Source organism: Thalia democratica, chromosome 7 (genome assembly GCF_965202585.1).
Source record: "Thalia democratica chromosome 7, ktThaDemo2.hap1.1, whole genome shotgun sequence".
NCBI lineage: Eukaryota > Metazoa > Chordata > Thaliacea > Salpida > Salpidae > Thalia > Thalia democratica.
In genome coordinates, this window is record NC_139171.1 from 51,827,101 (window position 1) to 51,843,579 (window position 16,479).

Sequence of the window (16,479 nt, forward strand, 5' to 3'; positions counted from 1 at the left end):
AACTTACATTTATTGTAAATATTTGTTTTTAAAATTAGTAATGCTAATTTTCTGCACAAATTAAATAAAAAAATAGCAAGTACGTTGTAGATTAGAAATATTTGTTTGTTAAGAATGATCTAGTTTCAATTAGAAATACCCTTGCCAACCTTTGGTCTTTTTGTAAAACATGTCAGATTTTTACTGAAACCTAGTTTTAAGTTTTTTATTAAAATTTATAAAAAATTTCACAAAATGATTTTAAAAAACACCTTTATATAATGTTGAGCTTGAGGTTTTTACTTTTTCAAACTAATTTGATCATTTATGCTTTTTCAAAAAAACATGGATAAAATTTTATTTACTTAGTTATTAGAAACTTTAATTATAAAAAAATATAGTATTTGAAACTTTAAAAATTAGAGTTTGAATTTTTTTAAATTCCTTTCGCTTTGTCATAAAATACCGATTGCATAGCTAGTCTTTAAAAAATATTCATATCTATTTAAATCAATATTGTTCTGCTTTTTATTTTTTACTTGATAAAAGTTTTGAAAAAGCTATTTTAATGTGTTAATCTCTCATCTCAAGCAAAATGAGATTAAATCCATAAAGTTAGTTCTGTTTTCATTAGATTTAAATCAACTCCAAAAGCTTTAAATGCTTATTCATGGTGTTTAAATTGCTAATAAAGTTTCAACAAATACGTTTTAACTCAGTACTGAAAAATACATTGTGAAAATATACATTTGTACATAAGTTTAATTTAAAGTTTCAATGTAAGTTCTCATTAAATGAACATTCTAAAATGAAATTGCTAATAAATTATGCAGATAAGACAGTGAAACATTTTTTGTATATGTGTCAACCACTGGAGTTTGCAATGTTCATCAACACTTTTAAATGCCATCATTAATACCCTTAGAACTTCAGGCCACACATGAAAAAATAATCAAAGTTTATTATAGTCTTACTTCACCTTATTGTTACTTAAAACTAACATGGTTTTCTTAAAAAATTTTATATTAACACTACAAGGTCTTAAATATGAAAATTAGTTAAAGTCTTCCAAAATTTTAAACTTAAGTTTCCATTTTAAGCTAACACAAGTAAACACTAAAACTTTTTGTTTATTAAAAGTTAAATGCTACTGGGTCTAAATTAAAAAAAAAGAATTTAAAATAAATGATGTTAGCTCTAGCAACAAGAAATAATTTTTTTTTATGGTAAAATGTATGCTTAAAACTGGTCATTGGTTTGGAAAGAAAACAGTAATTACCCAGAATGATGTCACACAAATATCAAGCTGAATTTATTAATGTTTGATGTCTTTTTTAACCATAATTTTAGGCCAAAAAAATAAAATAAAACTTATCTATCATAAACTAACAAAACTTAATTGTTTAATTGCTTTTATTTAAAAATAAAAAGTGATGATATCAATACAAAAATTTAAAATGAAATGAAATTGTAAAATATAATTAATTAGATATTCTAGTTTATAATAAATGAATTTAATTCTTACTATGTATTTATATAGCTTGTTTAAAACAAAGTATTTTTTTTTGGTTAAACATATTAGGCTAAAAACATTGGTTTTAAGCCTAAAACTATGTTTAAAAAAGACATCAAATACATGTAACTTCAGCTTGATATTGGTGCAACATCATCCTAGATCAGGGGTTGGCAAACTGAAGCTTGTGGGTGGCATTAAAAAATTATTTTTAACTAGTTTAATATAGTAATATTCTCAAAAAACAAAAATTAAATTTTAGTGTTATCTTTAAAGGATAATCTATTGCTTAAATGTTTTAGTCCAATAAAATATCTTTAAATATATTTTTTAAACCACATAAAAATTATTCCTTTTTTGGATATTTATAGACCCCTGTCCTAGGTAATTTCCAGTGGTCACTGGTTTTTTAAGAAAATCTTTGAGTTTTTCTTGTTTAGTTTAAGAATTTCAAAGTTAAGGGCATAGAGGGGTGATCACCTTTTTCACAATTTGTTCTTATTTTATTTAGTTTTAATTAAGCTACAAGTTGCTTTTTGCAGATTCTTTAAAACTAAAATAATTTTTGAGATATAGCCAGTCAAAGTCAGAGACTACAACAGGTTTCTTATAGAAGGCACAATATGAAACAACACATAACTAAAAATCACTAATAATCCTTCTCCTATGTTTTTTGTTTTTATTTTATAAATTTTTATTTTTTTAGAAATTCTTTTCAACAGAATTTTTTTGATATTGCAAGGAACACTTCCTGAAAGTTTGAGGTAGTTATCTCAAAAAATGTAGGAGAATATAGATTTTTAGTGAATTAGTCTTTTTTGCAGTTTAGTTTGCGCCTCCCATAAGGAACATATTGTTGCCTCCAATTTTTACCTGCTATATCTCAAAAATTATTTTGAGGTTTTAAAATATGCAGAAAGCATCTTACAGCTTAGTTAAAATAAGATAATTGTGAGAAAAGTGATACCCCTCTATGCCCTTAACTTATACATTAAAAATCCTGGAACAAAACAAGAAAAACTTAAAAAAAAACAGTGACTACTGCTTAATTTTGAAGCTAACTAACCTTAAAATTGAGGAAATGTTCCTTGCAATGTCAAAAAAAATTGAAAAAAAAAATTATAACCATAAGTCAAAAACTATTTGGTTTTTTTTTTAAATTTAAACAAATCAGAAAAAATTCTTTGATGACACACCATTTAGAGAACTAATCAAAGCTAAAATCTCTACATTAAAAATCACAAAGTGTGGGAAAATTATAAAGCTCAAACCCTATAGCAAGTGTTTTCCCTGGTAACAAAAAAATACTGCAACAATCGAACCATGTGATCAATTTCACCAGAGTGAACTAAAAATCAGTTGTTGAAAAAGCACACTAAACTATTACTATGATAGATGCATTAAGGCCATAGGGGGGGGGGTAGGCCATGTTTTTTACAAGTTGATCTTATTTTATAGAGTTTTTACTAAGCTTCAAGTTGCTTTTTACCGTTTTTAAAAATTCGAATTAGTTTTTGAGATATGACCGGCCAAAGTCGGGCCGCATAACAGGTTCCTTATGGGGAAGGAAAAACTAAAACGGCAAAAAAAGACTAATGCATTCAAAATCTATCTCCTCCTTCATTTTTTAAGCAATCCTCTTCAAACTTTCACAGTCTATTCTTTATACAATAACAAAAAAACGTTATTTGTGACTTTAAAAAATTTCAAGTAAAAATACCTTTTTTTTGAAAAAAAAAAATTTTTTTGATAAAAAATCACTTTTTTATTTTTATTTTTGTCATAAAAATTTTTTTTTTTTTAAATTATTAAAATTCACAAATAACGTTTTTTTCTCATAATGTAAGGAACATTTCCTGAAAATTTGAAGAAGATTGCTTGAAAAATGAAGGAGAAGATAGATTTTAAAGCCCGTTTTTAAAAACTCTAGAAAAACGGCTTTAAAGTTACCCTTTATATACCCTTTATAAAGACAACCCTTTATATAACCGGTCATAAAAAAAAAGTTACTTAATATTTCTAAAATCTAAAAAAAGCATCTGAAAGATTATGAAATTTACTATAATATAAGTCTATATGTTATTTTTGGTCAAAAAATGGCTTCTACCCCCCCCTATGGCCTTAACTGTCTATACATAAATATTAATATTTATTATACCTAAATACATACTACACACTTAAAGATTATCTTAACATAGAGTATAACATAACTATTCTTCTGTGGTAATACTTTAAATAACTTCAAAGCTATTTTATTAAATAGAAACTTCTATATCTAATATAGTTTAATTAAATTTTAATTAAATAAGTATGAAAATAGCATAATAGTTATTAAATGATTTCTGCAAAAAGTAGTAAATATTTACATACACATACAATTAAATTAACACATGTTAGTTTTCCTTATCAACAAACCAAAACTAGCTAAACATATATTAGTAAAAATATCACAAAACTAACCATACTAACACTAAGGTAAACACATTTTACTAAATAAACAACATTTAGCAACTTCCACACTGTTTAATAATATTAAAACATTGAAATATTTAGTAATCTGGCATTTTAGAATAGAAATATTCTACAATTTAGTATTTATAAAAAAAATTAAAAAAAAAAGATATTAACCAAGAATTTTCTCACACCATTGAAAAAGATAAATATAATCTGGTGAACCCAATATAAGCAAAAATAAAAAAAACATACAACCTTAAATATCTCTGAGTAAAATTTTCTGACCTTAATACCTAATGGAGTTCCAGAAAATTTTTTGTTTTAAGTTTTACCATTTGAATATTGAAAAGTATGTTTTATTCAAATAAATCCACTAAACACCACAAAAGTTAAAAAAAAAGTTTAAGTAAAATACCTAGAACCTCTTCTTTAAAGTGTGCCCACTGTTTTTTCTACTTAGCTGAGTTAAATCATTTTTTGTATATAAACAAAAGTTATAAATGTTTTTTATACAATAAGTTGTAAATTTATTGCTTCATTTATAGAAAAACAATTAACACACTAGGTATATTTTAAATGTAATTAATACCTTATACATATGATTTATCTCAAAATATTTCATACTCACCATGATTAAAATGTAAATAAAAATACTATAAGAAAGAAAAGTTTTTTGACATTTAATGAGAATCAGGTGTTCATAAAAACACTTATGTTAGACTAAGCTTTTTTTTTTGTGCTAGCAGATACTTCTTGTTGGTAGCAATTTTTTACTTAATTTATCAAAAATAAATGCACTTAAGTGAAAGAAAGTTTATCAGTTATAACTGCTAGATCTTTGAATCTTGTGTAAGTAACATTAAGTACACTAGTTTTAATACAATACAAAGTTATTTAGATATTTGTTGGACTAGTGCTTATATAAAAAAAACTGAAAAAAAGGCTTTCATTTCAGTGAACTTAAATGTGCACTCCAACAAAGCTTATCAGTCAAAATTACATAAAAAAAATTTATACATCATTAATAACAAAGTTCTTAATCATAAGATCAACAATATTTTGAAAAAAGTAAATACAGCTTTAAAATATCTTTTAAACAGCAATATTTATAGTTTCAAAAAGTATATAAGAGTTTAAAAAGATTCTAAAAACTTGAAAGTTTCTTAATTGCTGTCACTTATTATTATATTGTTATTAAGGCTTGTTTTTAAAAATTCTGGACCTATTTAATAATTTGAAAAAAAACAATTTTTAGGCTTAAATGTAAAAGTTTAAGTATGATTAGGATGTATTTTTTTGATTTACATAGTAGTTTAAATGTGTATACATTTATTTTTTGCTAGAATAAATTATATATAAGTCCAATAGTAGTTCATAAAAAACATCATTAACACATAATTTCTATAATGAGCTTATGTATCTTAATACATTTCTGCTTGAATCTTAAGCCCTTACTAAAAATTAATTAAATAACTAATGATATCAACCATATGTTTTTTTATAGTTATTCCAACTTGTCCAAATACTCACCAATATTTTCTCATACTTTAGCCACATAGCATTTGATTTTACTCCAATTATTTTTTTTTTTGCACGAACGTTGTTCATTGTTAGTTTTTTATCATCTGTTAGTTTTACAGGTGAAGCATCATCAGGTCTGTAACAATAAATTAAGATGTATCTAATTATCATATCAGTATAGTTACATATATACTGTTGAAAATTGTTAAGTAATTTTTTCTTATTCATATATATTTCTTGAATAAAATAACTACTTTTTTTTTGTAACAAAGACTTACAATTCTGCTCTTAAATTAGTAATTATTCATAATTAAAGCTCTTTTATTGCTTATTTCATCCAGTTTTTAGTCAATAAAAGTTTTTTTGTGTTTATTATTACAATTATTTTAGGAAAACTGTGTTGTAAAAACTTTTTTTTTTGTTATAGTGCAACCCACAAGCAACTTTAAAAAAATATTGTCTGGTAACTTTTAGTTTGCCAACTCCTGTTCTATCATATGGGTTGATAAACTGACAAATATTTTCCTCAAATCAAATTTTTTGGCCTGCAGCATACTTTTTACCTGTAAAATAATTAATGCATTGCAATAGGTAAGGAGATTGTACATCCTGTGGAAGGTATCAGGTCTACCAGCAGATATCTCTGGCCACAGCATATTTCTAAGCTTGAAAATATCATGTACAAATAGAATTAAATTAAAAATTTTAATAACAGTACTACAACAATTTTCTTATAAGTTTGGGCGACAAAAATATTTCTGCTTAGTTTGCTTCATTTGCCCATGAAATACTTTATATTTTATATAGAATTATTTACTGGCCTGCAGAGAAATTTTTTACTCATGAGATGCAAATAACTGTAAGTATAACTTTTTCCTTACAAAAGGCTACAAATCCCTGTTCTAGCAGAGAATTTTAAACAATAAAAGCATTTTAGCATGTCCAAATTTTTTTTACATGGGTAGGATTATTGTTGTGTTTTTTTAATGGCACCCATGTTTTGAGGAAACAATAGTTTTTATGAATTAAAGTACATCATTTTTCTTCATATATTTATTTGTTTCACTTTAAAAAATAGAATATCATAAATTGATCTAATTTTTGTTATAGTCTTTAAGAAAATAAAAGGAGTTAAACAAATTTAAATAATACATTTAATTAAAATGCCGTTAAAGTTGTACAAGATAAATATAAAGAGATTATCAGGGTTGGCACACATTCAGGATGCTCAGGACACTCTGGATAACTTAAGATATTGTGAAGTTTTTTTGAAATCTCAAGATGACTTGGGACAGCTCAGTATAGTTCAGGATATTTTTGTTTTTTATAAAAATCACAGGACAGTTTTTTCAGAGATTTTGAATAACAATTGTTGATTAGTTGGAATATTTTGTTATTTTTAACTAATCTTGTCAAAGATCTTGGATTTTTATCATTTTAGATAGGTAATTTTTTTTTTTTTTAATTTTGAAAAATCTCAGGATGACTCAAAAAATGGCAAACTTGAATTATTAAAATACTTATGTGTATGTTGCTATACTTTAAAATAATGTTTTCAAATTATATGTAGTATTTAATGTAGAAATTAATTTACCATACAAAGGGCTTCTTTAAAATTTATTAAAACTTCTTATTAAACAGTATACAATTTTATCCTACCCTATAATATTATTTTGTGTACCAATAGGTTTTGATAGTTCCTTGAAATATCTCATTTATTTACAACCATCATTAAATGATAAGAATTTGTATTTTAATAACAAGAAAAGTTTTTACTAAATAGCCTACAATGCAAAGCTAGTGTAAATTTCATAAATGTTATTACAGTGACTAAATTTATAACAATAGTTTTTTATATAGTTCTTCAAAAATTTGAAAAGTAAATACTACAGGGTTGTTACTTTACTCGGAAAGACCTGGAATTTGACAATTTAGGCAAAAAAACCTGGAAAAACCTAAAATTTTAACAATTCTCACATGTTCAGTAGTAAAATTTGGATTTGACTCAAAATTCTATCATATAAATTAAAAAATTTTGTCATCATCAAATTTTTTTTTATAAAAAACGTATTTAAAGTAGCCAATTAAGGGCATAGGGGGGTAAACACCCTTTTTTGGTTTTTGATCTTATTTTATATAGTTTTTAATAAGCTACAAGATGCTTTTTACAGATTTAAAAAATTCAAAATAATTTTTGTGATATAGCTGGTCAAAGTCAGAGGTAACAATAGGGTCCTTATGGGAGGTGCAAACTAAGATGGCAAATAACTAGAAATCACTAAAAATTTATCTCCTTCTACGCTTTTTGAGATAACTACTTCAAATTTACAGGAAATGTCCCTTGTAATATTTAAAAAATTCTGTGGGAACAGAGTTTAAAAAATTTAGAAAATAAAAATCTTATATAAAAAAAAAACTAAAAAAAACTGTTTTTTTTTGTTATGTTTTATCTAAAATTTTTATTTTTTAATTAAAAATTTCTTTCCAATAGAATTTGTTAAATATTGTAAGGAACATTTCCTAAAAAATTGAGGTAGTTATTTCAAAAAACGTAGGAGGAGATACATTTTTAGTGAAATAGTCTATTTTTACCGTTTGATTTTGCGCCTTCCATAAGGACCCTATTGTTGCCTCCAACTTTGACCGGCTATATCTCAAAAATTATTTTGATTTTTTTAAATTTGTAAAAAGCATTTTGTAGCTTAGTTAAAACTATATAAAATTAGATCAAAAACCAAAAAAGGGTGTTAACCCCCTATGCCCTTAAAATATTAAAATATTTAAAGTAGTAAATTGTGTTTCAAAAATTATAATTATATAGCTTTACTTATATTAAAATTTTACTAGCTTTTAGAAACCTTATTTATACTAATTTTTTTAACTTTTAATTAAAGTTTATATTTTTAAAATAATTTTATTTAAGAATCTATTTAATTATGATTTCTTTTGCTTTAAGTTAAATTAGTATACTATTAAGTATCTAAATTTTAAAGCCTAATTGAATTTACAGTTTTTAAGAGTGGCATTTTTTAAAATCATAAAATTTATTAAGTTTTTAGAAATCATAAGTTCATTTAAGATAATTATCTAAAAATATTGTATATAAATAACTATTGAAAATTAAAAGATTAAAGTTAACTATTTCTTAATTCAATGCACTTGAATTTTTTGTATGTTTAAATAACTTTTACGAGAGAATTTAAGTAAAACTTTCGATTAAATTTAACATTTTACAAATTAAAATCATTAAACTACTTATGTTTGTTAACAAAATTGTGATCATATTTTACATGTCTTAGGAAATAACTTAAAACTTTACAGACATTTTTTCTTAAAGTTTAATCATTAAATAGTCAAAATGCCTGGAATCATGTCATACAATGGAGGGGCGGTCATTGCCATGAAGGGCAAAAACTGCTTTGCTGTTGCCTCCGACCTGCGCTTTGGTGTTCAAGCTCAAACCGTGGGTTTCAACTTTGAAAAGATATTTCCAATGGGCGACCATCTCTACATTGGCTTGTCAGGGCTTGCAACCGACATCCAAACAGTCCAGGAAAGACTTAACTTTCAAATCAAGCTGTATGAGCTCAGAGAAAACAGAAAAATTGGACCCAAGCAGTTCCTTAGCGTTGTTTCAAACTTGCTGTATGAAAAGCGCTTCGGACCCTACTTCATTGAACCAGTCATTGCAGGGCTTGACCCAAAAACCAAAGAGCCTTTCATTGCTTCCTGTGATTTGATTGGCTGCCCAATGGAGCCAGAAGATTTTGTGGTCACTGGCACTTGCGCCAACCAGCTGTACGGTATGTGCGAAGTTTTGTGGAAGCCAGACATGGGACCAGATGAGCTTTTTGAGTGCTGCTCTCAGGCCCTGCTCAACGCCGTTGATCGTGATGCAGGATCTGGTTGGGGTGCTGTCGTGCACATTGTTGAGCAGGACAAGGTCACTACTAGAAAGCTGAAAGCAAGGATGGACTAGTTTTTATATGAACACTAGAACTTTATCTAACTTATGTTTCTTTTAAATATTGTTTTTTATTATTTTTGATTTGAAGTTATAATATAATTAAATAAATAATAATTAAAAAGTTTATTGTGACCAAATTCATCTTAAAAGTTATCAACTTTAGTAATATAAACAACAATTAACACAAAAAGTTCTTGTTAAGTTTTTATTTTTTTAGACTGCTTTTTCTTATAATGCCTGTCACAATGGATTCTTTTTCAAATGGTTCCATAGAAAGTAATGCAAGTTCATCTGTTCCAAACAATAACCTGATTAGTATGAACAATCACCATTCCAATAACAACAATCATTCTATTGATCATTTAAACAACATGAATTGCTTTAAACCTAACTTTATTTTACAAGACCTGAAAAGTAAAGCTGTCAAAATTACGCATCAGTTTACTCAACGGCACTCCTCTGTAAGTAACTATAATTAAAACCTTAAAAATTAATCAAGTATTTACATTTGACACTATTATCAAAACTCTACTAGTCAAATTTCAACTCCTAGTATCAATGTTAAATGTTTCATGAGATTTACTTAAATTTGATAATTTTTTATATGTAATGCAAAAAAGGTTTTTTAGACAAATTTTATTTTATTTGCCTACCCACAATATATTCATATATATACAACTTTGTTTAGATAAAATAAAAACAACCTATATTATGTATATATAAACAATTTGAAATAGTTAAGAAATAATAATTTTAGAAAATTGTTATCTAAGTTCTGACAAAAATAATTGTTAAAGTATAATAAGTTTCAACAGATTATTTTGTGAAAAAATCATTTTATAAATATAGGTTTACATAAACTTTTGTATTAAATTACAAGTTAATAATTACTTAAATATTAAAATCTTAGGGGACTACAGTAGTTTAAATAAATAATAATTGCTTCTTTCTTAGGTATTTTCTTTGCAAATTACCAATTATGTATAAAATGTTTCTAATGAAAGTTTACATATGATAATATTAAATGCTTTTAAACACCCAAATGAATATAAGCAAAGTTGATTTTATAAAAAATTTAAAGTTGTATATTTAAGTTAATACAGCTTGTTTGTCAATATTTAATATTTAATTTAAACGCAATTATAACAATTTAATTATAAATAACATATGAGGACCTTTTTGAATACAATTCACTTTAAGACTTTTTATCATAGAAAAATTTAACTTCATCTAATTGCAATCTTCAAACAAAAACTATGTTAGTGCAAATGTGTGTATTGGGTAGCTGTCAAGTTTGCACGAAGGGACAAAATTGCACGAAGGGACAAAATTGCACCAAGACTCTTTTGCACGAGCAGACAATTTTGCACGGGTTGAATTTTTCTTTTTTTTAAACATTTTTTCAATTTTACTATTACTGTTACCCCTAACCCTTACCCTCGGTTGGTAACCTTTTTTTTTAACAACTTGTCTTTTATATATATATATTTTTTCCTGATGTTTTTACTCTCAAGAAAAATGATCCTCCGTGCAAAATTGTTTTCTAGCAATTTAGTAACCTCGACCCGTTCCCATGTGTATTATATATGAATCATTAAATGTAACAACAATTAAACTTGAATGAACTAATCAATATTGTTAGTATGTAAACTAAATAATATTTTTATGTACCAAAAAAAGAATGCTTTTGTACAATGGAGAGAATACCAGTCTGAATTTTTTAATTATTAATTTATCTTTAAGTATAAATGAATAATGATACCAAAATTGTCAACATATTTTATTTGTGTAATGTTAACTTTGATAATAAAATAATTAATTTATATGAAGTATGGTAATAATTCAAGTAAAATATAGTTATTTAAACTTTTTTAGTTTTTTGCTTTTAAGACTTCAAGCCATTAAGAAATTTTAAACAAAATTGACTAATTTTAATACTGCGTCAACAAGTTAAAAAAATAATTTAATTTTTAAGTTTTTACTTTAAATATGTAGTTGTTAAATGAAATTTATTTTCAAAAGTATCAGTAGATATAGAAAAGATTTAATATAAACTGATGTTACTGGAGCCCTACACTTGAAGAGTTATTGTCATATTAAAATAAATTTGATTATATGCTACTTTTAAACGAAAAAAACAATTTTGTGTTTTTCTTCCTAGAAAAATTAATCTATGCAAACTAATTTGCATATACTCTATTTTTAGAAACTTTAATCTAAGAGGTTGTCTACAAGTAACCTAATCAATAAGCTGTTTTGCTTTATGCTATGTTTTATGACGGTTTAAAATAAGTCCAATATTTTTTAATGTTTAATAAAAATTAATTTAGTTTTTCTTCCTCAGTTACAAAATGGAAATGGTGTCATCAATCAGGAGCCAAGTTTGTCCCTGGAAAAAGACATATCTGAAACGATAAAAAAATTAACAGTAAGCAAGTTTTAATCAAGTAAAAGTTAAGAGTTAAGTTTTAAAGATTTTATTGCAACGTTCGTTTTTTTTTTTGATTGCAGGTGAAAAAAAAAAACTAAAGTATATGTATTGTTTCTATCCACATATAAGTTATTAGAAAAAAGCCATAGATAAAAAAACAAGTAAGAGTAAGCGTGTGATAAATTCAAGTTTTGCAATAAGTATTCAAAAAGTAAGGAACTATAAATCAGCTTCAGAATTAAGTTTTCTGTACAAGATATCAAAAGTAAACTTTAGTTTTTTACCTGTTTTGTTTCAATAAAAAATGTATATGGCATAGAATACTTATGTCTCCTACTATATCTAAGAATTAATATTGCTACAAATGTTTTATTATTAACGCTTTTTTATTTTTTGTCTAGAAACTAATAAGTTTTGAAATTAATAATTTAATTACATTTAAAGCTTATAAGTATTATAAAAAGTATAAGCTTAAGAGCGTATATCTATTCATAAGTATCTTGCAGGAAATCCAACAAAGGCTAACAAAAGAACGGAACGAATCGTTCTATGAAGATTGCCTTTACAAGTTCAACGATGAAGAGGTTTGTTTTATTTAGGCACAAGATAAAATAAGAAAACATTAGAAGCAAAAACCTAAGTAACAGCATATAAAAAAAAGTAATTTTTGTATTAAAATTATCTATTGATATTTATGTTAGCTTATTTTTTATTTTAAGAGAATTATTTTTAAAAAGTAAACATTTTTTTTAGATCATGTGTATAATATTTATTCATCTTCATGCGTATTATCCGAGATATAACATATAAATAGTAAAAAAAAATTAAATACTTAAGTTTACAGATAGTTGTGTGTACAAATTTCACTTTTTTATCTTATAATTTCTTTAAGATGCATTTCATAAATTGCTTTGTTTTATAAGAGTAACAGTAACATACAATGTAAAAAATTACAGTTTACTTTATTTAAAAAATTATAATTTAACTTATTTTAGATTAATATTAAAAATCACAACAATACTCTCAATTGTTTTTAAACTGTTTATAATATTATCTCATACAGCTTTAACTTCAAATAAAAAAGGTCTTGAAAACTTCAGTAAAAAGAAAAAGTTAATCATAAAAAGTTGGAGTCATTTAAAAATGTATAAAAAGTCCTTGAAAAACTCCAGAAAATTAAGAGCCCCTGTAACTAATTGTACGTTTTTATCTAAAGTTAATTATTTTAAAGTTTACAGTTCGTAATATTTTACAGGCAACAAGTATCTATAAGATTATGTGTATAGTTGTGTAATATAATGCATATGACTTGTTTAACTATAAAGTTTGGTTATAAAATCTTTAAAGCTTGTTTGTTAAAACTAAGAACTTTTACAGTCAAAGCGCAATTAGTAAATTTTACTGCTTAATCTTGACATTGAAAACAATTCTAGATGGAAAAGCAAATCAATAAGATGAGGTTAACGAAACGCGAGCGCGAAAGAAGAAGAATGTTAGAACCTAGTTAGTAAAAAAAATTGTTAGAATATATGTTGTATATATATACTAATCAAATTATATACAAATTTTTTGTTACACAAACATTTTTCAAAATTTAAACTTATAAAGCCTAGTTATTAACCTTCCAAAAAAAATGTTCTTACTTATTTCAGGGTTGCCACAAAGTCAGGAAAAATGTTTAAAAAGACAAAAGTCAAAAAATGGGGTTTTTGAAAAAAGTCAGGAAGTATGATATAAGTATGCTCTTAATAATAAAGTTTATCATCACTCAAAACTGCATTTTTCTAATGTTATTTTAAAGTAAAAAAAAAACTGTTGTTTTAACATGTATAATGATAAGATTTAAAATTTTACATAACTTCAAGTCTTTGGTTATGTATTTTTAAATCGATTTTAATTAAGAACTAAATTTAGAAAAGTCAGGATTTTTTTCAGCTCGATTTGTAACAACGCCTGTTATTTTAATTGCGGTTGTTCAACCATTTTTTTTTAAATTTTCACTTTATTTATTCTTTATACCTTCAGCTTGTTACAAAAAGTTTAACTAATACAACTTTTCAAACAAAATTCCGATAATTGTGTTGCATATGCTGCATTGATTATAAAGTAATACTAAAATAATGCTTAAATTTAAATGTACACGTGATTTCAACCTACAACATTAAGGAGACTTCAGGTACTACTGCTGATGTTTGAAATTTATAGTAAATCAAATTTCAAATGATGTATTTGAACTTCAATATTAATAATAAACTTCCAGGCGACTTCAGCCATCTCCCTTCTTACCTGGGAGGTGAGAAGGTGAGCGAGGGTCGCCCCGCCCTCCTGCAACTCATAAGCAGAAAACCCCAAGAAAACCCGCAGCTGATCAGCGCTGACGAGCAAAACTCCATCGACGTAATGGCCCATCGGCTGAACGTCAAGTTAGGTATGAAAATAATTTTCGTTAAGTGTTTTGATAACAGCTTTAAAAACTTTGTTTTAATATAAACAGGTTGTCTTTTCAAAAAAAATTTATCTAATGCTTATAAGACCTTACTAAAATTTACAAATGTTTTAATCCTATATTTTATACCTTTTGTAAGTAGTTCGAAATATATATCATAATTTTTAAATCAAAATTTTCCCGTTGAAGCCAGATATATCTGTTTACAAATTTTCCAAAGTCTAAATAACTCAGTCTTTGATTAGTTAGTTTTTATCAAGTATGTATAGTAGAATATTAGAGTCAATTGAAAAATCTATTAGAGTAATTTTTGTAACAAAGCACAAGTTCAATTGAAATACCAGGTATTTAGTAGTATAAAGCACAAGGGTAACCCCAGTTAAATTTTTTAACTTAACATTTTCCCAATTAAACTAATTATCTACCTGAGTATTTGTAAATTTTAAATAACTCGATTTTTAACAAGTGTTTTTTTACCAAGTTTGCATGTTAAAATAGTTTGTTCTATAGTATTTTGAGCAAAAAAATTCGATAGAGTACAGTAGGCTGCCGCTTAAGTACCTTTTTTTTTGGTACGCACCTTAACAAACGCCTTATTATTTATTCGAGTTCAATTTGCGTACTTAAGCGGCAGTCAAGTGTATTTTATTTAACAAAAAGCACAAGTATAACTAAACATGCCCAATCATTCAGACCCCGACGCGTGCCAACTGGACCAGCTGAAGCACCTGTACCTGAAGCACCAGACCTTGTTCGAGCACGTCCACGAGTACCACATGTGCCGCTACGGCCTCGTCGCCTGCCCCGTGTGCGAGGACGGTTCGGAGGTCGCGTCCGACCAGAAGGCGCGGGACTTCTTGCAGAGGCAGACCGCCTTCTTCAGGAGCCTGCTGAAAGACAAGTGAAAGTGTTTTTTTTTTTGTTTCAAGAAAAATTGAATTAGAAATCATATGTTTAATTTGCACGAAGCTTGTCTCTACTTGATAATCAGTCGGAATCATACAAATGGAGTTTTGTGCTAGGAAAAGGTGCGCTTCAGAACGCTACACTCATTTTACAGGTTTCATTGAGCTAAGGTTGTCCAGCAGTTGCAGCTGATATAAATTTAAAGCAGTTTTTTGCCTCATTTCGCTAGATAGACTTTGGGGAAAATAATTTGAGTTACTTATTTGTCACAACTAAAAAATGATGATTTTTTTACCTATCGTTTACAGATTCATAAATTTTTATTAAAAGACCAAGTAAACGTTGTAAATAAATTTATTGAATCTTTAAAAGAAAAAAAAATGAGTTTTCTTAGCTCTACATGTTTTGTAACTTTTTATTTTATCATCGTTTTCAATTGGTGTTTATGAAGTTTGAATTTGTTAACAACTTCTATCAATTTTGAGTCCATATTCCCTTTACTATATCATGTTCAATGAAGTGCTGCTAAAAAGTTTATTCTGTCTGACAAAAACGAAAGCAGCCTTTTAGATCACTTTTTTTTTTGCAGTATCAAAAGTAATGAGTGTACTTCTTCTTTTTTTGTAAAAATGTTCGCGAAAAGCGATGCTTATTTATTCCGTCTTTTGTATTATTTTTTTACATGTTCCGTCCTGGTGTCGTTTTAAACTGATTTTTTGCGAGAATAAACAAATTGTAATTGAATTTTTATATGAAAAAAGTTTATTATAAAATACTGATTAATTAACGCAATATTCTTATTTAATTTTAATTTAGCGATTATAAATTACTAGTTATGGTCTTGTTATCACTTGAGCTACCTAAGTTTAAGTATATGATAACAAAAATTTGTTTTAATGCTTAAATAACAATAACAACAATTTAAATAAAAATTTAAACCAAAACAGTAACTATAGAGAAATATTTAACAAAAGTAAATATGAAATATAACCGGGTTGCCAAAGACTGAAGTTAGTTTAAAAAACTCAGGTTTTTTTATGCAAAACTCGGGATATTTTTTAATTTTGTTGAATCTCAAGTTAAATTTATTACTTTAAAATCGTTTTTTCTTAAAAACTTTTATTTTTTTATGGATTTTAAACTCTTTTGTTATTATTTATATTTTTAAGGATAGAAGTTTGATTAGCAATTTTATTAAGTTTCCGGCTCTTTCTGTCTTTTATTTTTAAAATTCTCTGTAAAATCATGTTAGCTTTTTGCCT

The 16,479-nt window shown here is 26.0% G+C and overlaps 2 protein-coding genes across 2 annotated transcripts; both read left to right on the top strand.

Moving 5' to 3' along the window:
• The first annotated feature begins 8,792 nt into the window (after positions 1 to 8,792).
• LOC145840236 (proteasome subunit beta type-3-like) lies at positions 8,793 to 9,652 on the top strand. The gene has a single exon (XM_082947419.1). It carries the CDS (start codon positions 8,826 to 8,828, stop codon positions 9,444 to 9,446), a length of 621 nt encoding a protein of 206 aa, XP_082803545.1. The 5' UTR covers positions 8,793 to 8,825; the 3' UTR covers positions 9,447 to 9,652.
• A 68-nt stretch (positions 9,653 to 9,720) lies between these two features.
• Positions 9,721 to 15,775, top strand: LOC145840882 (uncharacterized). The gene is made up of 6 exons (XM_082948229.1): positions 9,721 to 9,895; positions 11,779 to 11,862; positions 12,372 to 12,449; positions 13,299 to 13,368; positions 14,126 to 14,293; positions 15,005 to 15,775. The coding sequence occupies exons 1-6, from the start codon at positions 9,752 to 9,754 to the stop codon at positions 15,214 to 15,216; spliced, it is 756 nt and encodes a 251-aa protein (XP_082804355.1). The 5' UTR covers positions 9,721 to 9,751; the 3' UTR covers positions 15,217 to 15,775.
• Positions 15,776 to 16,479: the final 704 nt, after the last annotated feature.